The sequence below is a fragment of the Tachypleus tridentatus genome, chromosome 13 (assembly GCF_004210375.1).
Source record: "Tachypleus tridentatus isolate NWPU-2018 chromosome 13, ASM421037v1, whole genome shotgun sequence".
In the NCBI taxonomy this organism is placed as follows: Eukaryota; Metazoa; Arthropoda; class Merostomata; order Xiphosura; family Limulidae; genus Tachypleus; species Tachypleus tridentatus.
In genome coordinates this window covers 67,070,907-67,098,495 of record NC_134837.1, presented here as the reverse complement: position 1 = coordinate 67,098,495, position 27,589 = coordinate 67,070,907, and the positions used below count along the sequence as shown (strand labels likewise).

General features: G+C 32.2%; 1 protein-coding gene across 3 annotated transcripts; it reads right to left on the bottom strand.

Annotated features, from left to right (window-relative positions):
• Positions 1-27,528, bottom strand: LOC143236762 (proton channel OtopLc-like). Of its 3 annotated transcripts, none has more exons than XM_076475274.1 (8): positions 27,241-27,528; positions 23,660-23,712; positions 18,876-19,107; positions 18,038-18,167; positions 17,006-17,213; positions 15,907-16,061; positions 13,665-13,881; positions 1-1,012 (listed from the first exon to the last, which is right to left on the bottom strand). In XM_076475274.1, the coding sequence occupies exons 1-8, from the start codon at positions 27,252-27,254 to the stop codon at positions 63-65; spliced, it is 1,959 nt and encodes a 652-aa protein (XP_076331389.1). In that variant the 5' UTR covers positions 27,255-27,528; the 3' UTR covers positions 1-62. The 3 variants fall into 3 exon arrangements, with proteins under 3 accessions (XP_076331389.1, XP_076331391.1, XP_076331390.1); XM_076475276.1 differs by having other exon boundaries at positions 18,059-18,167; XM_076475275.1 differs by lacking the exon at positions 27,241-27,528 and adding an exon at positions 24,567-24,739.
• Between the last annotated feature and the right edge of the window lie 61 nt (positions 27,529-27,589).

The window sequence follows — 27,589 nt, the reverse complement described above, 5'->3', positions numbered from 1 at the left end:
TAAATTTAAAACTCTTGTCCGTTTTAATGATTAAGAGAAATATAGAGTTCACTTTTAGACAGTCAAATATTTTTAGGTTTATACGCATTTCTCCACGCATCCATCAAGGCAGCCGAAGAATGGAATCTATAAAACACCATTAGTGGCATCAGAACACGACAAATAATTCCCCAGACTCTCTCACCGAAGAAGTTCAGTTGTAGACGACTGGTGACATAATCCTGGGCAGTGAAAGTCTCCATTAACCAAAGAGCCATATTACTAAACACCAAGAACGTGACGACCTGTCGTCCAGGACGAGCCTTCAGTAACTCTTCTTTATAGCCACAGGACCTCCGGAGGACCTGGTGAATGAACAGTGATTGAAGAAAAGAGTTGATTACGATTAATCCGCCGTCAATAAACAGCACCATGTGTTTAACACTGTGAACTTCCAGTCCTCCCACTACCATTCCAAAAAGTCCATATCCATAAGCAGCGAGAACACCAATGTGTTGCAGAAATCCATTCAGTTTGCGAGCTCGTCGATTCCGTGGACTAAGATGTGGAATACGTGCCAATCCAATAAACACAGCAATCGTCGAGAAAAACAGGATAGCCGAATGAAGAACAACATTTGCAAAGAGTGCATCAAAATACATAGTGTCATCTTCTCTTCTGACGTAAAAGAGGACAATAACCATGATACCAGCAACAAGAACGAGGAGCCCCAGAAACAAACCCTTATTGGCTCCTCTGCAATCAGTTGTGAAATAAGTGGTCTGGCAAGCATCATCTTCATATTCAGATATAACAGATTTTCTCTGACGTCTGCCAAAAGCATTGATGTTTTTCCAAAGGTAGTAAGTCATCACAGAGCCAATTAAGCTATACTGAATTACAAAAGAATATAAAAATGGGGTGGATTTATCCCAGATCCAACCGGACTTTGAATTTTGAAGACAGTTGATAAGAGCCGTCATAGATTCCATTTTACCGCCATCTTGTATTCTCCATCGGCACTGGCGTGTAACTGAGAGGAAGAAAAGATGAAAATAAACATGGTAAACTACCTACTGTACTTGTATTAATATTCAATGGTTCAAACTAAACCAAAGACTTGACAGGTAATCTATGCTGAAGAGCAAAATCATTGAACAGTTTTTCTATTCGATTTGAAGTGAGCTTTAAATATCCACCTCTCTATTTTTAAGTCTATATTAATATGTGTTTAGGTACTATCAAACAATACAAAAGTAAGGATAAAATAGCAATAGTTATGAGTGACGATAAAAACACTATGGTATAAGACATTGAAATTTAAAGATTCAATATTAAATTGTTACTCATAAATGTCTTTAAATGGGGAAAATAACTATATATCTCAGCCCATCTCAAGTGGCCTTCTCGACTTAAGGATTATTTCACCAAGGGAAAATAAATGCTGTATTAACAATATACACTAACACGTTAACCTAAGGATGGTTTAATAATATAATAACATTACATACTGACACGTTGATATGAGGAATGGTTTAATAATATAATAATATTGTATACTGACACGTTGATATGAGGAGCGGTTTTATAATATAATAATATTATATACTGACAAGTTTAACTGAGAACAGATGTTTTAATATAATAATATTATATACTGACATTTTAATTTGAGTAAAGGTTTTATCATATAATAACGTTATATACTGACGCATTGATGTGAGAACCAATGTTTTAATATAATAATATTATGTACTGGCATTTTGATCTAAAGATAGGATTTATAATAAAATTACATTATATACTGACATCTTGACCTTAGGTTAGGTTTTATAATATAATAACTTTATATACTGACGCGTTGATCTGAGAACAGGTTCTATAATATAATAACATTATGTACTGACACGTTGACCTAAGAATAGGAACCATACAAATATTGACCTTATACTGGCGTTTTTTTCTGTAGTTAAGAGCTACAGAAATATGTACAATATAATGACATAACTCTGACGGTAAATGCTATAGAATTATAAATCATATACTGACACATAACTGAGAATATCAGCTATAGAAATATGAATAATATAATGACATATAACTCATGGTAAGAGCTTCAGAAATATGAATATTATAGTGACATAACTGTGAGTATAAGAGTTACAGAAATAAAAACACGATAGCAATATATAACTGAGGAAGAGATAATAAAAATATTTACACTATAATGAAATGTTTCTCCAGATAAGATCTAGAAAAGCATAAACATTTTAGTGATATTTAGCCCTGTGTACAAAAGCTACAGAAACAATGACCTTGTAATAACACATATAGCTCTGAAAATATGAGTTATAAAAACATAAACACTATATTGACACGTAACTGAGTATAAGAGCCATATAAATTTCAGACACTATGATGACATTTAACTCACAATAATAGCTACAGAATATGAATACAATAGTAACATATAAATGATGATAAAAGGTTCAGAAAAGTGAACAATATAATGACATATAACTCAGAATAAGTTATAGAAATATGAAAACTATGGTGGCACATAAGTTTAGGTAAGAGCTACAAAAATATTGACACGGTAATGACATATATCTTTGTATATAAGAGCTCTAAAAATATGAACAGTATTCTGACATGTAACTATGAGTATAATAAATATAAAAATATGAACAGTATTGTGACATGTAACTATGAGTATAATAAATATAAAAATATGAACAGTATTGTGACATGTAACTATGAGTATAATAAATATAAAAATATGAACAGTATTGTGACATGTAACTATGAGTATAATAAATATAAAAATATGAACAGTATTGTGACGTGTAACTATGAGTATAATAAATATAAAAATATAAACGTTATAATGACATATAACTATTAACAATGTTTTGTACATATCAACATTTAGAGTGCTATTTTAACATTATTAACCCTCATTAACATCTCGATAGTAGAATATATAAATCATTCGAGAGGGAGATCGGGTTTCATGTTTCTATTTTAAACAATATTTAGGGTGAGTGTTCTGTTTCAAACGAGTAAAATCTCGTGAGTTTCCAGGTGAAGTCAGTTCCCAATATGCAGTTCTGTTCCACACCATTTATCCACACATCTATGTTACCATATGAAATGAGTTCCCAATATGTACTTCTTCTGTATATCAATTACCCACACATCTGTGTTACCATATAAAGTCAATTCCAATTATGTACTTTTCTCTATACCAATTATTTACACATCTGTGTTACCATATGAAGTGAGTTCAAATTATGTAATTATTCTATACACCAATTATATCTGTGTTACCATATAAATTCAGTTTCAATTATGTAGTTCTTCTATATACCAATTATCCACACATCTATGTTACCATATAAAGTCAGTTGCCAACAACCACCATTAGATGACCATCCTCGTTTCTGTCTTACCCCATTTTATGACCACTTTCTCTTTACATCCATAGTTCTTCTTGTTTCATCTCTGCAGCGTATTTCATTACCAAGTCATATACATGTAGGGTTTGTATAAAACAAATGTATTGATTTATGGTCTGATTTATTTAAATTATTAATCCCTTATGTTAACCAAGGTACATAAGGTTATTGTCAACTGAACTTCAGATGGTTTATGTTTCCCAATAAACGGTTAGTTCTCTCTCTATCTTTTCAATCTGGTTCAATTCGCATCTTATTATCGCCAGAATATCGGCACCTAGGTTTATTTGAATGGTTGTTAGTCCACACACACAGCTTTAAAATCCATGTTTTATGGATGGATTGGTCTAAAAATCTATCTGATCTAAAAATCCCATAATTTTTTCTAAATATCTTTAACTGTTTACCTCCATTTTTAATTCATTTTAGTCCCATCTTCAATTAATATAGTTTGCTTTAATCTAAATTTTATATACTCTTTCACTGTTATATTGGCTGCACGCCAACAAATCCCTTATTTCACGTTAATGATCTATTTCAGCAAGTTTGTCTAAACATCATTCATCCTCTTACTTCACTCCTAAACTCTGTTTTAGAAACGCCCTTCTGATGTGACCCAACTCCAGATCTGTGTGATGATATCGGTATTGACACTTAGTAGTTGTTACAGCTCTCAGTTGTTGAAGCTGGTCATTTCAAACGTGCAGCAAGATGAATGCCATATTATTCACAACGTCATCTATTCTCTTTGGACATTATTTCAAACACTACTTGGTACGCATCAGTGGTGCCTTTCAATGTTGAATTCACCAACTATATTTTTCAGCTTGTTAAAGTGGTGTAGTGGAAACAGTCTACGAAGATCCTGCATTATTAGATGGCTAATTAATGATGATGACAGGTGTAGTCCAAATGTACTCTCCTATTCAATAATGCACAGTTAACAGGTCAAATTCCTGGGTAGATATAATAATGATTTAGGTGTTTGATTATTGTATTTGTCAAGTAAGTTTCAGAAATATTTTATCCTTGACGTGATATACATTACTACATTTACGTGTACCATTTCGGTTATTTCTTTAATAATGATTTTCTCTTTCGTTGCTGTAATTTTTCGATAATTTCTTTATCTTTTCTTTGATCAAGCTTATCTGTGCTCATGACTGTTCTATACTACTAGTCTCGTTCTTATAATTTTTCCATTAAATTCTTGTATTTTTCTACTAATTTTTGGTCTTTTGGATTATTCGGTAAAAATAATAGTGCAATCCATTTAATGATCACAGTAATGTTTCATTTCTTCATCTCCAAGTTCTACGTGTAGCAGTATTCACCTTATATAGACATGCTGTGTCTAACGTATTATTTCACTTACTCCTAAAATCATTATCGTTAGTTTTTGACAAAACAGAAATCCAGTTTTCATAGCACTAAACTAACCAATTAAATCATGCCTATAATAATTACGTAATTTTATAACTCACTCTAACTTGTTCATCAATTCTCTCAAGCTCTTTTACATATCACTCAAATTGTTCCCAGACATTAAGGCCACGCTCAACACGTTATGTTAAACTTCCTTCCGGCTGAATAACAACAAAAACGTCTAGATGGTAAACATGGCCTAAAACACTATTTTTAAATTTAATGTTTAAATAGCAAGACACAAAACTTTAGGTTTGATGTTGTAAACAGAACCATATTACACAATATATTGTTACTGACACAAAACTTTAGGTTTGGTGTTGTAAACAGAACCATGTTACACAATATATTGTTACTGACACAAAACTTTAGGTTTGGTGTTGTAAACAGAACCATGTTACACAATATATTGTTACTGACACAAAACTTTAGGTTTGATGTTGTAAACAGAACCATGCTACACAATATATTGTTACTGACACAAAACTTTAGGCTTGGTGTTGTAAACAGAACCATGTTACACAATATATTGTTACTGACACAAAATTTTAGGTTTGATGTTGTAAACAGAGCCATGTTACACAATATATTGTTACTGTTTTAATCCTGATACTTACTAGAGGGTGCATGATTTTAAATGAAGTAACATCACAAGATTAGTCCTAGAACACCTAGAAATGTTACGATGATGTCATTTCGATCAGTATATAAAGATAAGAGTGTATTGTTTATAAGTGCTGGTGATCAGTGAATGAGAAGCCAGTGAGATATTGAGTACTTGTTCAGAACACTGATCCAGTTAAGTTATTCAGTAAGAACTAATGTTTCCATAAGCTAATAAGTAAGTAAGACAGACTTGTTATCAACTGAGGAAACCTTTGTTAAGCATTACTAGTATAGTAAGCCTAAAGTTGTTTGTAAATTTATATTGAAAAGTTTGTTTTAGGCTTACAACTTGTGTCAAAGTGAATGTATCCTGTAGCCAACATTATTGTTACATCACGTGGCCATCACTTGGCATTATTTTAACCAAACAAACTAAAGGATTCACCCAGTGACAGAATATGTTACAACAATGTGTTGCTTCCACATTTTTCTTCATTGATACCATAGAAGTTTAAAATCCATTCAGCTGATGACTTCTGGTATTAAACGAAAACCTTGCTTAGCATTGAGTTTCAGTAAATATATTAAAACTAGAGGGGCACTCAGTAGAGCTTATAGTCTGTCACTTCGTATTAATGAAGAAATACAAAAATGTGTCTGTATAACCGTCGTTATCAATGAACATTAATTGTTTTATGGCAGAAAAAATAAGGAATAATATTCTGAATATTTCCATCACGTTTAATCAAAATCCGTTTATTTTTGAGTGAACTATAGAACAAAAATAGTGTAAAAAACTGGTCCCGGTGTTAACAGATAGGGGTTTATCATTCTCGTGGCTTTTCTATAACTTTGACATTTCAAAAACTAATTGTTCTGAGCTGGGTCATAGTCCTAGTATGTACAAACCTTTACTAAAATCCACTCAAACGTTTACGAGAAATATTATTGAGAAACACACAAACAACTACATACACAGTGGTTAAAACAACCACCGTCACCTTCCGTATCGGAGACTATATTATAGAAATATAAACAACCCATTATAACATTGAACTATAAAACAAACTGGACAAAATTCAAACATTGTGGTAAAATGTGTGAGGATTTGGTTTATTTAATAGAACATAATGCCTAGTCCATTCCATGTAACGATACTGAATTAGCTGATTTAATTTTTACCGTATGTCACAGGTTACATTCACTGATAAACTTAATTTCATAAACAACGTTTCAACAGAAACTCCGAAACTAATGCACACCAAACTGACTTGTAAACTTACTTTCATAATTTCTTCACTAATTAACCAATGATAAACACAACCACTAACTCACAAACTATTGAACAACAGAAAAATAAATAAAATAACTCTCACTGTATAATTCACTAAATGACATTCAACAAAGTAACTCATTAATTCACTCATTGATACACAGAATACTAGTTAATATTTAAACTGTACTCTTATTTCTACATACTGTATAAAGTTTATAAACCATTACATAATTAATTATGATTAGCTCCCTCTAGCAAAGAAATATCGAAATTATAACTGTTGTACCTTATTCTGTCATTAGGTGAGACTTGGGTTCCGTTGGATTATTTGATAAAAATATTGCGAAGTATAGTCCACATAACAATAATACAATGCATTAATTTATTTCTCGGATAACGTTTGATAAAGGCTACATTCACTTTAACTCAAGCTTACAAACTGTCCACTTAGTGTAGTTGTAAATTTACTAATTAAAGTTAGTCAATAAATTATCACAATTGCTAATCTCATGGTAGCAAGATAGATTCAAAACTCTTACTTGTAACACTGAATAACTTTGGTGAATATTTCACTTATTGATTAAGTTACTTAATAATATTAAATACATGTCTGCTAGAGAGGGCTCGTCGTTACGATGATGCCAAGATGTAGAAAGTTCATGAAAGTTAAAAAGTGAGAAGCTTCTTGGACTTGGTAGACATAAAACATTGAAATTAAAGATTGCAACAAAATATTAAAAATATAGTTCACAACACTATCCCATTCTTAGTTGGGAATACTCTTGAACAATCTGAATGCCTAGATACAACAGTACTCAAAAAAGGTTTTGGATGTTTCACTTTTCGAAGGTTATGGTAACACGGATGGGATGAGTACTTGTCTCTTATCCTTACACGCTGTTTTATCATCAGGAAAGTTTCCTCTAGATAGATGGTTAAAACTCACTGGTGACTCTCGACAGGATCCATTAAGTTGACTCATCATTAATAGAGTATTTTATTTTTACTCAGCTGGGCATTCTCTCATTTGCTTATTTCCAAAGACAATTACTGTGGATGACCTTCGGCTTGAATTCATATTCTGGATTCTGTAAGCCACCTTGCTGTTTAACTACAACTTATGGTTCTTCCCAACTCCTGCTTAACCTTACAGTTTGTTTCCCTCTACATCAGATATTGTATAATCAAGCCAAAAACGAAAAATTCCAGTTTTATCAGAATTACAATAATAGTAATTATTCATTTTATCATTATCCAAGTAGAGTCAAGATGATGCCAGTGGTATTTCTTAGTTATTCTGCAGGATTTTCTAAAGGTTTTGAATAACTACATATAGAAGATCCAATGACACTTCGAACTCTTTCCGAAACATTATTCGACAACTCATAGATGGAAGTGAACGGTTTTGATCTCAAATTTTCAGGTGTTCATCCAAATAAATTACCAATTTATTTAAATGTGTATGGTTGTATCATTCCATTATTCCGTCAAAATAATAACGAAGGGTTGATTTTCTATGATAGTTCAAATCTGATGTGTACTTTGTAACAATCTAATTAAACACTTACTGTAACAAAAACTAGAGAACCATTTAAAACAATTCCACAATGCTGATTCACAGTTCTGTCCCTGATTTAAGTCAAGTCCGATAGTCACACCAAAACTTCAAACAAAGTGATTAATAGAGTTTCTGCTTTGTGCCCATTTGATGAAATACTCCCTCACAAGCATGATATATTTATGCACACTGTTACTCACTGGCAGAGAACAAAATCCATCAAGAGCGACTCACACCATAGTTCATCTGAGAAACACCAATTCTCTACAGATCTTCTGCACCCAATCATATAGAAATGTTTTCCTAGTCTTTCCAGTGTCTCCTTAACACCTATATTTATGGCTGTTGGAAAGTTGTGGATATGACATGTGCTTCTGAGTGTAAAGACTTTGGAAGCGTATAGTAAAGTCATTATTTATGCTAATAGTGTCTTTCAACTGCTGATACAATAAGCCCTCTTATACACTGAGCCCGGTACATCTTTGTCTTTCAGATACATGGAGTGACTGTTTAACCCAAAAGGTTTTCTCTGCTCTTCTTGAGCAATGGAATAATTTGTTACAAAGTATTGCCTTCTGAATAAAGTTTAATGTTAATTCTGATGTCAGGTTGGTTGTGCTTCTCACAGTTGTTGTAATGTATTTGGTAGTGCATCAGACCCATCCAGAGTGTTGCAAAATGTTATTTGTTTTCCTGGAGTTTCTGAAGTCATCTTGCTATCCAGCCTACTGGATTACAAAAAATCACTGATCATTTTGCTGAAACATGGTTTGTCTGGAATGTCAACTTTTATTCGTAAAGGTAATGGTGAAAATTACTTAGGCCTCAAACAACATTTAATAGTTTTTTGGGGCTATAAAATACCTCATTTCTGCAGCATTTATTGCCTTGCTATAGTTTGTTTGTTTGTTTTGAATTTCGCGCAAAGCTACTCAAGGGCTATCTGCGCAACCTTGCTATAGTAAGAGAACATGCTCTTTCTGCATTATATTTATGAATATACTGCATAATCACTAGCATATGTGTCTAACATGAATGGATTTTCAAGAGTTGGATATGCATACAGAAACAGTGGTTAATTCCTTCTTCAGTTTGTTAAATGCTTGTTTAAAAACGTACTTGGTTTTCGAATAATTTGTATAGATGACAAGCTGTGTCATTAAATAACGATTGTAAGAACACAGTCGAAGAAGTTATCTTACCTGACAGATGTTATTAGATGTTATCCAATTCTGAACAGATTCATCTTTAGTGGATCTGTAAACACTCCCTCTCTGCTGACTGCGTGTCCCAGGGAACACCTGTTGACAGCTTAAGGTTCTCTTTTATCAACCAGTCTATGAACTTCATTATCTTTTCATAATCCATTATCAAAACTCTTCTCATGTGCAGTTATATTGCTTAAGTAAATGAGTACAATGTTCTACGGCAATTGAGAAAGAGCAAACAATAATAATTGAAATATAGCAGATACTTCTCATAATACAACGATAACACGACACACTGTCACAATCCCCTTCCTACAATAAAGGTTGGTTGGTTGGAATCAAGCATAAAGCCTCACAGTGGGCTACCTGTGCTCTGATCACCACGGGTATCGAAACGTGGTTTCTAGCATTGTAAGTCTACAGCCATTGGAGGAGGCTAGAATTAAAGTAAAGGTTGTCTTCTCTCTATCCGCTTTTTTTAAATACATTTGCCAATATATAATTTTAAAATACAATACTGAAAATCGTTTTGAGTAAATCCTTAGCAGTGGATAGACATCCATTTTTTGTGGCTACATTCATGTACTAGAAATATTCAAAAATCTTGTGGACTCATATATTTCTTCAGAAATATAACAGATGATGTCACTCAGCTCTACTACTCCTTGTGTCTTCATTACTTCTATCTTTTTGAAAGCCTCAGCCTATTTTACAAGTGGGAACCATTTGGCTATTTGGTGTATTGGGACTGCCATTCCAGAATCAATCATATGATATTTTATTTATTTTGCCCAAATCATAAGGGCCACTGGAGCATATATATTTTATACTGTAAAAACAAGGATCCAATGTATAGCATTCCTTTACTTATAAGACACCAACCGTTTCTGTTATACAACTCTTGTAATTAAGATGTTAAGCTGTCAGGACTTGAGACCAAATTTCCTACATTTTTCTTTGAAGATGATTAAAACTGACATGGAAGAAATACCTATAAAGCTCCATACCTTGATACGTCAGAACAAAATTTGACTCGAATTCTATGGTTTGTTCTGTACATAGCCTTATTGAAGACATCTTTGTTCTGTAGAACCACGAGAGCTCATTGAACTAATAATATCTCAAAACATGTTGTAGTATTCGATTATATTACACCATGCTACTGGATGAAAACGTACTCATATTACGTACGTACTAGTGTTATAATTCAATTCTTGGTAACACAGTACTATTCTGTTATTACCAATGAAAGTTTAACATCTGTTGTCGTATATTGTACTGTGATTTCCTGAAGCTATCATAAACTCACATCAGATATCTCCACATGAAGTTGTTTTCTAATATACACTCTTTTTCAATGTCAATCACACATCATGAGATTTATAGAAGTTCTCCACAGTTAGAGTACTTTTAGCTTCCGTCTTCCTCAATCAACATACTGCAATGTTTCCCATCAATAATCTCACTGACTTGTGCATTGATTTACAAGTTTAGTTTTGCCCCATGAGTGCTACTAGTTTATATTTTTTCAAGAACTTTTTAGCTCATTTTGTTCCTTTGATACGATTCTGACTGAAGATTCATCTTCACAGTATTTCCTCAATAATTTATTACCATAGTCTGAGATGTAATGACAATGTTTCTCACATTCCTAACAATTTATTTTTCTGACTTGTTTATCCCTACTGGTTGCAATTCCTGGCAGAATGTTCTTACAAGTTACACCCATTGTTTTCCAATTTATTTCCTTCATTCTGTGCAACTGGTTGTCGCAGGAAGTTTACGTTCCAATAATACCCTATTTGATGATCCTGTTTCTTCTATATCATCATTTTGATTAGCTGTAAATATATAAAAAATTCAACTTGCATGTCCATTACAGAGCTTCATTAACCTCGTCTGTTACGACACATACGAATTAATCATGTGTCAATGAATCCACCATTTCACATGACGGACCTGGGTAAAATAACTGAACAAGACTTTTCTAATTTTCTGCAAGTACAGCTAAGGTCTCTATTTCCTTTATACTGTGCTCTTAAACCTTGCTTTGTGTCGCTACAAATCTGTTAGATAGCAGCTACTAGTATTTCTTGTAATGGCTCTCAAGTGGAAGGTTGCTTAAAGATGTTAAAGCCAGTCATTGTAAATAGGCAGAAATATGAATAACTTCTTTTTAACCACTCGACCTGCCAACTCTAGAAATTACTTCAAACTAAGCTGTGGTTGAACTGGTTTAGTAGTGACATGGCTACAATAGTCCAGGAATGTTCTTCATTCACAGATGGCATAGCCATAGTAATAACAGATGTATACCAAATTCATGTCCTTTTAAAAATTATATAATAAATGGCGTATTATGTACGACCTCTTGAGCTGGTATAGAAAGATGTGTGTCTGGTTTAATCGTTGGATTTATCAGTTCATGTTTTCTTCTTCTCCAGTTTTGTAATTACATCACCTCTGTACTTCTTCAGTTTTCTAATTACAGCCACTCTGTACTTCTTCAGTTTTGCAGTTACAGCCACTCTGTACTTCCTTAGTTTTGCAATTACAGCCACTCTGTACTTCTTCAGTTTTCTAATTACAGCTACTGTTATTTTAGGTTATATTCACTGGTAGGTGTAATTGCACAAACGACACTTCGACATAAGCTTGTAATTTACTCGATCGGTTAGCAAACAAACACTGTGAGTAAGTTTATAAGTTAGTTTTGTATTATATTCAGAGTTTCTATTAACATGTTGCTAGTGAAGTTAAGCCAGCACTTGCGAGTTTTAATGATAACATTCAGATCAAACGATTGAATAAGACAGCTCTCGGACATCTTAAAAACTCTAAGTGTGATATGTAATTTTAAGCATATTCAAAAGTATAATGTGTATATATATATATATACACACACACATAATATAGTTAAAAAAGGTTACAGTCTTCAAGATAGTAGAATAAGTTAGTTCTACCGCAGTTACTTCGTGCATATAAACTGATTTGATTTTACTTTAGTTCCAGTATACTTACAGAGGTTTTAATGTCATTTGTAAAGGAGGCTTACAACAACTTGCAACAGTGTACAAAGTTCAAACTTACAAAAATGTTTAAAAAGTAATAAACTCATTTACAGTTGTTTTTTTTATTGAAAGTTAAATTATTTTAACCAGATAACTTAAAAGAAGTTGCAACTAAAATATTAATCTAAAAAAAAAACTTAAGATAAAATGCTTTCACTCATAAGGACAGTCATCTTCTGAAAGTGTGTAAATCATTACTTGGAAATTAGGTAAGCATTTGATAAACATCAGAAAAATCTGAGTCGTGAAACCTGTTATATAAGTTGGACTTATAGAAAGTAGACATTTGTCTTATAATTAAATAAACTGTTATAATTACTTAAAAAGTTGAGATCAAAGTATCATAATTTAGAATCACTGAGAACTATGGGAAATTTAACCCACTCTACTCCTTCAACGCCAAAAGTCTGTTTGTTTTGAATTTTACGCAAAACTACACGAGCGCGATCCATCCCTTATTTAGCAGTGTCAGATTAGAGGGAAGGAGCTTGTCATCATTATCCACTGCCAACTCGTAGGCTACTCTTTTGTGAACGAATCATGGTATTGACCATAACATTGTAGTGCCTCCACGGCTGGAGGGGCGAGCATATTTAGCGTTACGGGGATTCGAACCCGCGACCCTCAGATTGTGAGTCGAGCGCCCTAACCACCTGGCAATTGTTGAATATTTAAAATAAGTAGTAATAAATAAAATGTAATAAATTGTATGCCTTTGTATAATTTATATCGGACAGTAAATTAATTGTTTTTACATACGGGCTTGGCATGATCTAGTGGTTTAGGCGCTTGACTCACAATCTGAAAGTTGCGGGTTTGAATCCCCTTCACCGAACATGCTCGCATTATAATGTGACAGTCAGTCAGATGGTGATGGGTAGTGTTTCCTCTAGCCCGTCACTAGTAAATTAGGGACAGCTTACGCAGATATCCCTCGTGTAGCTTTACGCGAAATTCAGAACAAACTAAACTTTGACATACAGATGTTTTGGGTATTTACATAAAGCTCAATTTTAATTTACCTTTCTACAATCTCGTAAAATAGCTTCAGAAAAAAGGATAAAACTTGTAACTTGTCCTTACAGAAAATACTGTGGTCTCCTTTCTCGTTGAATGTGTGAAGAGTGAAATTATAACTATCCAATGGCCAACGATCCTTCGAATTAATTTTCAAATGATTTAGGTTTTCCCATTCTCGTGCCACTTCCCACGTGACTTGCCTTATCCAGACTGCTACGTTTGTTGCTACGACGTGCATGAGAGCAATATGACGAAACCATCCCAGTGAGCAAATGATCTCCTACAACCATAAATAAAGTTTCACATATTCCTGAAACAATATTTGGGTATACAAAAAACAAAACCATTCATTATAACAAAATACTGTTACCTTTTCGTATTTTCGTTAAATATGTTTTCCTCATCTTATTCTTATCAGTAAATTTGAAGGTTAAGAACGCTAAAACTTGAGATTCGATCCTTGTGATGGGCAGAGCCTGTAACACTTTGTGCTTGACAAACAAACTTTGAGCATGTGAGAAAACCTAACAACTAAAGGAAGTTCAAATGGTAAATTCTCATGTATTGTAATGACTTTATATACACCATTTTACTACAAAGTTTCAAATGTTCAACAAAACTTCTATCTCAACAATAATGATAAACCACTTTACTACAGGGCTTTAAAATGGTGATGGAAATTAATATTAAACAGGTGACTTGGACCTGAAGTCTACGTTTGTATAGGATAGATAGGACTACAATATATTACAATTAAACAGGTAAGTTATGCCTACAATAAACGTCTGTAAACACTTAATTTAGACCTATAATATACGGCTGTTAAACAAGTGAGTTAGGTTACAATATTCTAACACTTTAAGGCTAAGAAATATTTTGTTCTAAGCTATATTTTACAACTTAAAGATTAAAAAATATTTTATTGTGAACTATATTTTACCTCTCTAAGGTTACGAAGTGTCTTGTTGTAAACTGTATTTAATCTTTAAGAAATACGAGGCTAAGAGTGTGCTGGAAAGCTACCATCTGAAATATTTCAGACACAGAGACAGCAAGTAGAAGAGTAAACAACCTTGCAACTTACTGCCCGTTTAAAGGTACCAGCTTTAATTATCTGTGTGGGAGTCATAATAACAAGCAGTCATTGGTAATTGTATCATCCAACAAGTTTGGTGTGTCACACCGGAAAGAATTATTCAGAACAAAGTTCTGAAGGAAAGAAGAAATCTTAGCCAGAGTTATGAAAGGTTTCTGAAGACATACCAAATTAATTTTACCATGATATTCCACGTGACAATGGATTTGTTGACACATGACTCCTTCAACGGTGCCATAACAGATAAAGATATACAAATTAGGATGAACTAAAGTTGATGTACATTTCTAGAGGAAACACTCCATTAAAGTTTGAAATAAACAATGAAAGACAACAGTTAAAACTTAAGGGGTCGTCAGATCAAATAGTATTCATACGTCCACTCCCTGAAATCGATTTAGAGGAATTGAATGATTAGTTTCACAACTGATTACAAAGAATGAGAAAAAAATCACAAGAACAATAATAGGTGGCTTTTGTGTCAGTTAGAATAGAACATATAACTGATATTTGAAACCATTGGTATTTGGTGAAACTACATAATTACAGTATCCAACAGCTGTTACAAATGTGAGAAGTATACTCAATAGAGACAGAACTGTTAGGAATAATCACCTGTTAACATCGTTGGGAAACATCTTCCTTATAAGTTATTGTTAACATTATTGAAAACTGCCTTGTTTACAAATGGTAAGCTCTTAAAAACACAGAAATCTTTATACCATCAAGATTTATTTTTTTACCAAAAATACATTCTTAGAAAGATAATGATAATATTATTGGTATCTGTCTTGTTTACAGACAATAGACTCTTTGAAAGGTAATGATAATATTATTGGTATCTGTCTTGTTTACAGACAATAGACTCTTAGAAAGGTAATGATAACATTATTGGTATCTGTCTTGTTTACAGACAATAGACTCTTAGAAAGATAATGATAATATAATTGGTATTGTCTTTTTTACATACTGTAGATTCTTAGAAAGCTAATGCTAATATTATTTGGATCTCTCTTGTTTTATGATGGTAGATTCGTACAAAAGAAATGTTCATATTATAGAAATCGGTATTATTTTCAAATAGCTGGCTATTATTTATCGATAGAAATTAAATGTTGACATAACTGGGGTATAATTTGGTCGTCAAACACCAGTTGAATATACAAATAACTTGATATACGTCTTAAACTAACTGCTAACAAGTCTTACTTGAGCATTGAGAAAGAGGAACACCATCTGGAGAAGCGTGAAAAGAGCCTGTAGAGATGGTTGAGCCATACTGAGTTTATTTACACAAGACACATCCTGAGTAGAATGAGCGGTGATTTCCAAACCAAGCAAGATGAGAGTACCAAAACCAAACACTGTGTATTACAAAGAAAAACACAAAATAAAACCTATCAGATTTTCTAGAATGTGAATGTAAAACTGTAAACAGGATTTAACTTCTAGTCAATGTTAACAACCCGAACGGTCTTCGTATCTTTAGCTAATGTGCTGTTGACCTTCGTACTTCTAAAGTTCATTTATAATATCTGGACGTAATGGGATTGAATTGACAGAACTTGTCATACTATGTATTTGGACGTTTGTGTTCTTTGTTAGTAAAGAAAGACTTTTATGTTACGTAATTTAATGGCTGGATCATAACTTTAACAAATAACTTATAAGTTAACAAAAACAACTGTGTATAAAAAACAAACTACTTGAATTGTCAGCTCATAAATTATTGTAGATAATCATGCATAACAAATTACTAGAAGTTCCATCTTATAACTTAAGGAAAACAATCGTGTAATGCAAAAATGGTAGAAGTGTCAACATGTAAGTTGTTGAAGATAATTGTGTATATAACATAATCTCAGTGAAATTTAGGCTTAGTATTGGTCCATCACAAATTTGTGATCACTTACATCTTTACACTAATCATAATAGTTGTTTTGATGAAGTGATTGTAATATAACTAAGTAAGGTATTAAAAACTAAATGTTAGTATTTCCTTCAAAATATTTTAAATAATTAATGACAGTATAGTGTGTGCTGTCATCTTGCGAAATATAATAATACTACAAAGACAACTTAAATTTCAACAATATTATATCAAATATGTAATGAACTATTATATCAGTATTTTATTTCAACATGGTTTTACATGAACAAACTATAGAAAATTATATACATAATTACCAAGAACAATAATTTAAAATTAGTAGGAAGAAATGGACTAGTTAAGTAAATTTATACATTAATGAATGCGGAAATTATTTAATTCTTAAACTGACAGAAAAATATTTTGAACTCGTCTTACCCAAAGACCCTACTCGTATATAAATACTAATATCTGATGAGTAATAAGAAATTCTTCGCCTCATTACAATCGCCTCAGGGTCAACAGTGCCCTCTAAAGGTGATGAGGCACTACCAGTCAATTCAGGACGTTTGTTTATCATCATGGCGATGTATATATACAATAAGCAGATCACAGCACCACCTAACAAGTAGGTGAAAATATAGCCCTAGAGAATAATAGATGCAGATATGTGAGAAAGAAAAACTAAGTTACTTCATTATACAATAGAAATGAAACAATTGACTGTATTCAGTTACGTATTTATCACCCAAATTTTCAACAGATGTAATGTGTATACCTAGTAAATAATAAGATTATGGTGTAATATGAAGGCCTAGCCATTATAGAGTTGAGATATTATGTGTAGGCCTAACAATTATAAAGTTATAAAATATATACGAATCTATCACGTACAAAAAAAAACAATAAGGCGACAATAACAAAGACTAGAATAAATACTTCAGAAACAAATTTTTACTAAAGAATACTTACTTCCAACGATTACTGTTACCTGATAAAAAAATTGAATAAGCTATCTTGAATCAAAAAGTAGGCCCCTGACTGATGTCAACGTTTTCTGTTTATAATAATGTTTGTTTGATTTTGAATTTCGCGAAAAGCTACTCGAGGGTTATCTGCGCTAACCATCCCTAATTTAGCAGTGTAAGACTAGAAGGAAGACAGCAAATCATCATCACCCACCGCCAACTCTTGGGCTACTCTTTTACCAACGAATAGTGGGATTGATCGTACATAATAACGCCCCCACGGCTGAAAGGACGAGCAAGTTTGGTGTAAAGGGGATTCTAACTCGCGACCCTCATATTACGAGTCGAGTGCCTTACCCACTTGGTCATGCTTGGCCGCTTATAATAATAGAGAAACATATTCATTATTAATATTTCAGATACATTTTTTAAACCTTGACACATTTCAGTTTATATTTGGAAAGTTATTCAAAAAGTCTTATCAACTCAAGATAAAACTTACGTGAAAAAAATGTATGTTTACATCGTTATCCATAACTTCTGTAAGCACCAATACTAAAGTAACCATCACCAAGAGCTTGGCGTACAAACAGCTTAGTACGTGTACTGTATCATCAGGGTGTCTCCGCCTTCTGCAAAGTAAAAAAAACAATAACAGATTGATTTTAATTAATATCAATATGAACAAGACAATTACAATTTTCAAATACCTTCCATTTCTCTATGCTTCTTTTTGTTGTTGTTGTTGTTGTTGTTTTTTATTTCGCGCAAAGCTACACGAGGGCTATCTGAACTAACCGTACCTAATTTACTAGTGTAAGACTAGAGGGAAAGCAGCTAGTCATCACCACCCACCGCCAGCTCTTGGACTACTCTTTTACCAACGAATAGTGGGATTGATCGTAACATTATAACGCCCCCACGGCTGAAAGGGCGAGCATGTTTGGTGCGAAGGGGATTCGAACCCGCGACCCTCAGATTACGAGTCGAACACCTTAACCCACGTAGCCATGCATGACCCTGTAAGCTATTCATTATTCTGTTGTCTCGGGTTTTAACAACTTCTTCCAACATAAAAATAACTAATCATATAGAAACGTTTTCTAATTTAACATAAATGTCTAATACATAGGACAAACTGGTGTGCGTTCCAAGCTAGTACAGATACACTAATTACTGTACTATTAACAACTTTATATAGTCATGCATCATATATGTCGGATGTTTCAAAAATTACTTCCACTGTTAAAACAAATGTAAATTTACTTCTAAAATAAAACTGAATATTAAATATATTTCGCGAAATAAAATGTCAATGAACAAACTTGCTTGAAAATTACCTGAGGGGTAAAAGAGTTTCTGCGCAAGTCTGGCTGTTTCTAATAATTCTGCCCTCTGGTGGTGGATAGGCAAGAATGTTCCTGAGAGACTCATCAGACACATTTGTACCTGCAGTCATATTCGGTGGATTAGGAGGTGGTGAATGAAGATTGTGCATTGTACCATCTGTGTTGAGGTTGTTGTTTACTATTTCTTTGTCTAGCTTTGGAAGATCTGAGATCACTTCAGCTCCTATAGAAAAACATGGCGATTACTTTCTAGATAAAAACAGTAAGTTTTTCTAAAAAAAAGGTTTACTAACAAATAAAGTTTTACGGGAAACTAACTACCAAACACATACTATACTAGTTACTTGTGTAGGCTTTGCTTGACGTTTAGAAGATTGTACCGTTTTTGTCCTGGTAAGAGAAAGATAGTTTAGAGGAAAAGAATCTGATTACCATAAAACGTGAGTTACTCTACTGTAAGTCATGGCTGATTATTGAGAGCGTCTGTAACCATTACGAGTAACAATAATAAAAACGATTTTTTTGTTTGCATAATAATTAAAATTATTTAATATAACTTAGAATCAACTAGTTTCGGTAAACATGTTAATATCAGAACAAAATTCTGCGTGTATTGAAACATTGACTTAAAATGGTACGTGGTAAAAGGGAGTATCAACACGTGAAATACGTGATCCTTGTGACATACTTCATGTATCGTTGTTACAGCAATATATAAAGTTGAAGCGTGTTGTTTTTATAGTTGGCGATATCGACATTGTTGCAAATAATTATCGGGAGGAGTAAAAAACAAAAGTTACATTCACACACAACATCGTGAACCTGACGATGACCGAGGTGGGTCGAAACGTTGTTCGCTCCTCTACATAAAAATTTTCTCAACCCAAACCAGCCGTTTTTACATATATATATTTTCGCTACAAGTGGGTTTTCTCGTCAGCACTGAATGTTGTAATTTGTTTAATTTAGATGTTAGATTAAAAGAAATAAAACCTTATGGGTTCAAGAAAATCCTTAAACTATTTAGGAGGGTGTGGAAAATAAATCTGGCATTCCATGAAGCATGGGGAGGTTAGATAGGAAATTGGTGAAAAGATGTGTGATGAAATAGCTGAGGCATTGTGTAGATATATCATCCGAAACGATTTATGTGTCTACATGAAATTTGGCAAGTTTTCCAGTAAACATGAAGTGTCTTGCTAAAAACTAATGTTTCAATGAAAAAATAAAGGTATTGAGTACTATATATTGTCTTAACTTATTTTATCAAAAACTTTAGATGACAAGTAACATAAATTAACAATAACAAAATAGATAAATATTAGCATTTTTGTTATTTCACTTCTCTTTCCATCTAACATTTAATTTATCAAACCTGAGAATTCGAACGAGCACCGTCAAGTGTGAAATACTTAAATCAGATAATATGATAACAATACTACTGTAATAACGAGTTCGAGAATTAATATAACAATACTGTGATACCCAATGAGTGAATTAGCATAACATTACTAATGTCATAAACAGTTTGTGAATTAACATAACACTGCTACTGTAAAAACCAGTTAGTTAATAAACATGAAGATACTAATCTGATAACCAATGAGTGAATTGGCATAACAATACTAATGTGATAACCAATTATTGAATTAACACAACAATACTAATGTAATAACCAGTGAGTGAATTAACATAGCAATACTAATGTGATAATCAATTATTGAATTAACACACCAATACTAAAGTGATAACCAGTATGTGAATTAACATAACAATGCATATATGATAACCAGATAGTGAATTAGCATAAGATTACTAATATATAACAAGTAACTGAATTAACATAACAAAACAATACTAATGTTTTATCTATTGCGTGAATTAACACAACAATACTAATGTAATAACTAGTTAGTGAATTAACATAACAATACTAATGTACTAATTACTGGTGAATTAACATAACAATACTAATGTAATAATTACTGAGTGAATTAACCTAACAATACTAATGTGATAACCAGTTAATAAATTAAGATAACAATACTAATGTGATAACAAATTAGTGAATTCACATAATATTGAAGTTATAAACAGTGAGTGAATTAAAACAATAATACTAATGTGATAACCAGTTAATGAATTAACCTAACAATACTAATGTGATAACCAGTTAATTAATTAAGATAACAATACTAATGTGATAACCAGTTAATGAATTAAGATAACAATACTAATGTGACAACCAGTCCGTCAATTAACACAACAATGCTTGTGAAATAACCAGTAAGTGAATTAACATAACATAATATTAATGTGATAACCAGTGTGTGAATTAAGATAACAATACTAATGTGATAACAGGTTAGTGAATTCACCTAAGATTAATGTTATAACCAATAAGTGAATTAACATAACATAACAATCCTAATGTGATATCCAGTTTATCAATTAAAATAACAATACTAATGTGATAATCAGTTAGTGAATTCACATAATATTGATGTTATAAACAGTGAGGGAATTAACATAAGAATACTAATGTGATAACCAATTGGTGAATTAACACAACAATACTAATGTGATAACGAGTAAGAGAATTAATATAACAGTACTAATGTGATGAGCATTTAGTGAACTGACATAATAATACTAATGTAGTAACCAGTAAGTGAATTAATATAACATAATATTAATGTGATAACCGGTTTGTGAATCAAGATAACAATACTAATGTGATAACCAGTTTTTGAATTCACATAATATTAATGTTAGAACCAGTGAGTGAATTAACACAATAGTACTTGTTTAATCTAGGATACTAAGTGTATTCGTAAAAAAACTAAACTGGATGAAAAATGAAATTATAGAGGTAATGAAGGTAAGAAATAAATCTTAAGTTTAATATAAGAGTGCTAGAATGTATCTATTTGAAATGTACATGGGAAATTAAAAATAACATCTATGATGTAAGTATTTGATAATAAACATTTATCATGTAAATATTTTATTATCAACAATTGAAATGTAAATATTTGATAATAAACATTTATAAAGTAAATCGAACTTGGAATATGACCGAATATGTTCTAAATGACACCAGAATTTTCTTAATGAAGTACTGCGCAAACACGATCTAAATTATAAAATGGTGATAAAATTTAGAGCAATTTGAATAATATTTGTACAAAAATAAATCATGAAAAAAATGATAATACATAAAGACATATATCAAAAATACGCTTTGACAAATTCCTCAACATTGTATGGCCTTCCTATATATTATAACTCACTTTTACTTGCTGTGGATATTACAAAGCTTCAACCTTACATAATTTATATAATGGCCAGGTGGGTTAAGGCGTTCGACTCGTGGGGCGTTATAATGTGACGGTCAGTCCCACTATTCGTTGGTAAAAAGTAGCCCAAGACCTGGCGGTGGGTAGTGATGACTAGTTGCTTTCCCTCTAGTCTTACACTGATAAATTAGGAACAGCTAGCGCAGATAGCCCTCGAGTAGCTTTGCGCGAAATTCAAAACAAACGATTATGATCTTTCTGTGTTTGTCCACCGCGGGTATCAAAATATAATTTTTTAACGTCGTAAGCCCAGAGGAAGTTATTTAAGTAAAAAGTAATGTTTTAAAACTATTTTAAATATATTTTTAATAAAATTAAATGAACATTATTGTTTAATTGGACAAGAAACGGCTCTTTTCACTTTCATATTGCTGCTTGTTTTAGTTCCACCAAAACTGGCTCACTTTTATATTATTTCTTTAGACTTGCACAACTTGTCTATTTTTCATGCATAATATTTGTCCCGTTTATTTGAAATCAGCTGTAAGTGTAGAAGTGTTTTCAAGATATTTCAACCTTTTGTTTGGATTACAGTTTTTATTAACACAAAACATAAATTGAATTAAACGTATTATTATTATTCGAACTATATACATACACACATTAAATTTTGTCTATTTTCTTCTCTTACTGTTTGTCTCGTGTCACGTAATTTATAAATGTCTGAAAAAGACACATCAATGCTAAAGGATGGTTTGCGTCCACACTTGCAGATGACGCTAAAACATGGCCTCCAGACCGACCTTTGACCTCAGTTTTTTTAATAACTCCCGAACGCTGAAGTCATTCTCTGTTTCACTTCAGATCATGTTTAGGTCCCTGTTAGCTACGGAGTGCCTTAAACATTAAAATTTTGTTTTTCTTTAATTACTACACATGCTGTGGAAGTTAACCGACTGCATTTCCTAATTCAAACCGATACCCGTCTCGATGACAGTTTTTTTACCGTTTTTTTACTTCCCCAAACCATTATTGGATATAAAATTACTGTCTCAAACGTGACATAATGGTGTCTAGATATGTGAGTAATATGAGAACAATGACACTACAGCGTTAGAAAGATCTGTGAAAATATACCATCAACAGATATTTTGTAGAATGAAACTATTAGTTCTATTAAGCAAACTGAAATAACCTTTTTCTGTGCTTAAAAATGTTAGACACTTTTCATACAAGAATGGTGAATTTTTTTCTATCACTTATTTTTAGCAATAGATTTACTAAATGAACAATATAAGTGTTTTACCATGATTAAATCTGATTTAATACATTTTATAGCTAAACAATATAAGTGTTTTACCATGATTAAATCTGATTTTAGTAATAGATTTACTAAATGAAAAATATAAGTGTTTTACCTTGATTAAATCTTATTTTAGCAATAGATTTACTAAATGAACAATATAAGTGATTTACCTTGATTAAATCTGAACACAGCATTAGTCCATTTAAGCATTCCGACTTTGATACTGGAAAACATCAAAGAGACAAACGATAAATTAAACAATTCTGTGAAAGTTTATCATGTTAATCTGTGAAAAATGTAACAAAAGTTAAACTTCTTTAAAATTAACATTCCAACATTATATGACTCGAACAACAAGTGTCAAAATATAGCTTCCATGTTTCCTAGGCCTTCAGTTTCAACAAATAATACAATGTTGTGAAGTCTAGATTATACACAAGATAACATGGTTGAGGAGTCATACAGGGTTGTGAAGTCTATATTATATACAAGATAACATGGTAGAAGAGTCATACAGGATTGCAAGGTTTAGGTTCTGTGTAAAACAGTGCAAGGTGTTATAGAGAATTGTAGAATGTGAAAAAAACATTCGTAGAAGAGTAAAATGTGTCATGTGAATATGTAATAAACCATAGAATGCAGTATCCAAGGTGTATAATAAACTGTCATGTAAGATTGCAATTAACTATTTTTATCTTAATTGTCGTTTTAAGATTAAGGAACACTCGTGTAGTTGAGTGCAAGAATTGAATATGAAAATTGTTGATCTTGCTCGAGGACCGATATGTCGGGAACTGATGTTTATCTTTTGTATTCTGTTTTAATAAGGCTTGACTGATGAGTGCCTAATATGGCAGTCTGGAATATTCTGATGGACTCATATAATCCTAACAGAATTAGTTTTCTCTCGTTCTCAGAGATGTTATTAAATTTTTTCCTAGTTAAGATTCAAGTGTCTTATATAACCAAAGCTATGTTTTCTTGGGAAGTAACAGTGTCAGACTTTGTCACTTCTGATTAGGAGAACGTTATTGTTAATCTCACTGAACCTACTGTTATTTCGGTTTAGAGTCTTACCTGTTCATTTCGAGTGTACTTTATAACACCACATGGAGGATGGACGTAAGCTATATTGTGATTTCAATTCACCACATGTTGTAGATTCCAACGTTTAACTTGTTTGGATAACCTTGAATAATCGAATTATGGAGCCTGCTTGTCAAGGGAAATAAGGATGTGTACCGTTCTCCACAACTGATTACATCAAGTACTTAAATAGAAACCATGATGTTTGTGATTGGTTGGCTAGTTCAGAATGTGATGTAGAGGGTTTTACATTCCGGGTTTGTGATTGGTTGGCTAATTCTTGTTGTAATGAAGAGGATTGTGGACTCGGTGTTTATGATTGGTTTACTTGTTGTTGTTGTAATGTGGAGGGTGTTCTTTTTTATTTGTGAACAATACATGCACGTGAAAATATCGTATTGTGAGACAGAAAGCGTATTTATTTATTTCGCTGGTATACTATGACAAACATATTAAGTAACTCAAGTATCCTCCTAGAAATAATTTTTGTGTCTGCAACTTCTTCTAAATTTTTACAAAATGCTATCTGTGATCTTACAATCCCCGAAAGGGAGACATATCCCTGCAATTTTCTGAAATAGTTTAGGTTTATATAAATTCACAAACAGGACTATATTTATTTATTTCAATGAAAGGATTAGTAAAAATTAATCACCCCCAACTTCTGTGCAAGTGTTCTGTAATTTGTGTAAAAGTTTGTTATATACCTCTTGTTTCTAATTTGTAAAATAAAATAACGACCCGAGAAGAACGAATAGGAATAACGTGACCTCTAGACCACCAACGTTATAATTATTTCTTCCTTTTACTTGTATAAAAAAATAAGTGTGACTTCGAGTTACCAACAGATCACGTGATGTGGACCTGGAGACAACGACCCGTTTACTGGCTACATATTTCCTAGAAACTCTGACAGTTACCCCCTCGGTTTCAAATTTCCTTATACTCTTTCAAGCCTCGAGTTTAGCTGCATTGCCTATTTCGTTGGGAGAGTAATTCCCAAGTGTTCTGAATCGTACGCTCTCGCAAAACTCATACCAACATTATCATGCCACAAAAAAACCCATGTTAACATTACTCTGACATACAAAACTCATACCAACATTATCATGCCACAAAAAAACCCATGTTAACATTACTCTGACATACAAAACTCATACCAACATTATCCTGACACACAAAACTCATACCAACATTATCATATCACACAAAACTCAGTTTATATATATATATACACAATATCGAAACAAATCATATTTATATGTATATACGTTTATGTATATACAAATTCAGAAGAAACCATATATATGTTGATATATATATATATATATATATGTACAAAATCAGAACAAACCATATATATGTTTATATATACACACAAAAAAACCATTGTTCATATAACTAGGTAGATTACACATAGAACATGTAACATCTTCTGAGCTGACCTGATGTCTGTTCGTCATTATTTAAGATTTGGGAATTATAGTGTGATGTTTATACTGTATTTCATTGCATATTTAATTTATCAACTATTTCTAGCCGTTATGTCATTTAGTTTTATCTATTATATCAAATCTTAGATTTAGCATATTTCTAATCATTTGTATGTTATTAAAACTTCTCACGGATGAGTTCGATATTAGATGTTCCATTAACACCAGTTTAATGTTTAAATCTCCTGGTTTAGAACGTAACTATAAAAACAAGATTCTTGGTGTGTTAGCGTGATAACAGATAAATATTTATGATAAAGAGGAGGTCAGTCTTAACTAAAACATTAAGACACTTTTTACTACATCAATACATCAAGACAGTGTATTCTACTATTCAATGTAATACGTAAAATTAGTTTCGAAATTAACAGAACCCATCGAGTTTATTAACCATGCTGCCACAACTAAACCATATTTCAGTTTCAAACCCAGCCATAAAAATATCAAACATCAAGGGTACAATTGAGAAACCATATCTGTAACTTCAGATAATGTATACATATTGATCGTAAGAAAACTATAGAAACAATGAAGCGTGTCAAACTAATGATCATATTTTAAACAAGTCACATCTCCATTAGGTTCAATATTTAAACTAATATATCACGTGAATAATGGTGTATAGGTGTGGGGGGGGGGTGTTTTACATTGATTTTCATTTGACATTCCTGAGGATGACATGATTCGACTTCAAAATATATATAGTGACCGTTCACTGTCTCAGAGTAAAATTTTCAGGTACTGTACTTCAAAAACGTAATTATGATATTTACTCAAGTACTTGACTTTTAACCTTTTGATATGTATTAAAGGTTCTCAACTTAATAATATCAACTTAACGATGTATATTTTTCGTAATTAATGTTCTGTCAACACAATAATGTGTATTTCTCTTCTTTGCTGTTTTGTCAGCGCAACTTTGTGTATTTCTCTTCATTAATCATCTATGAACACGACAATGTGTACTTCTCCTGATTTGTGTTCTGTATATAAAATACATCTTTCAAACCAGAACAAACAATAACTTACTTACTCCTTTCAAACTAGAATAAACAATAAAATACTTACTATATTCAAACTAGAACAAAAATAACATACTTCCTCTGTTCAAACTAGAACAAACAATAGCGTACTTACTCTGTTCAAAGTAAAACAAACAATAACATACTTACTCTGTTCTGAACATTGAGACCCGCTTGATAGTTAAATATTTGTTGTGACGTTTCACTTGGTTTCTTCATGAACCACTACAGTTTATATTGCAAAACTCATAAATCTTCCAAAAAATAACATTCACAAAAACCATTTTACTGTTCTGATACCATGAAAAATATTCTTTCTGATTTCAAGAAAAAAAAAGTTTTTTTTTTTATCTGTGACTTGCAGAAAGCGTTGTCAGAAGTAAAAATTTCTTGGTTTAGGCTTAGCAGTACATGAGATACTGGGTCTACTGTTAGGCATCTGCAGTGATTTCAAGCTCTCTTTACATGTATATTGCGCATACTCTCGAAACTGCTCTAC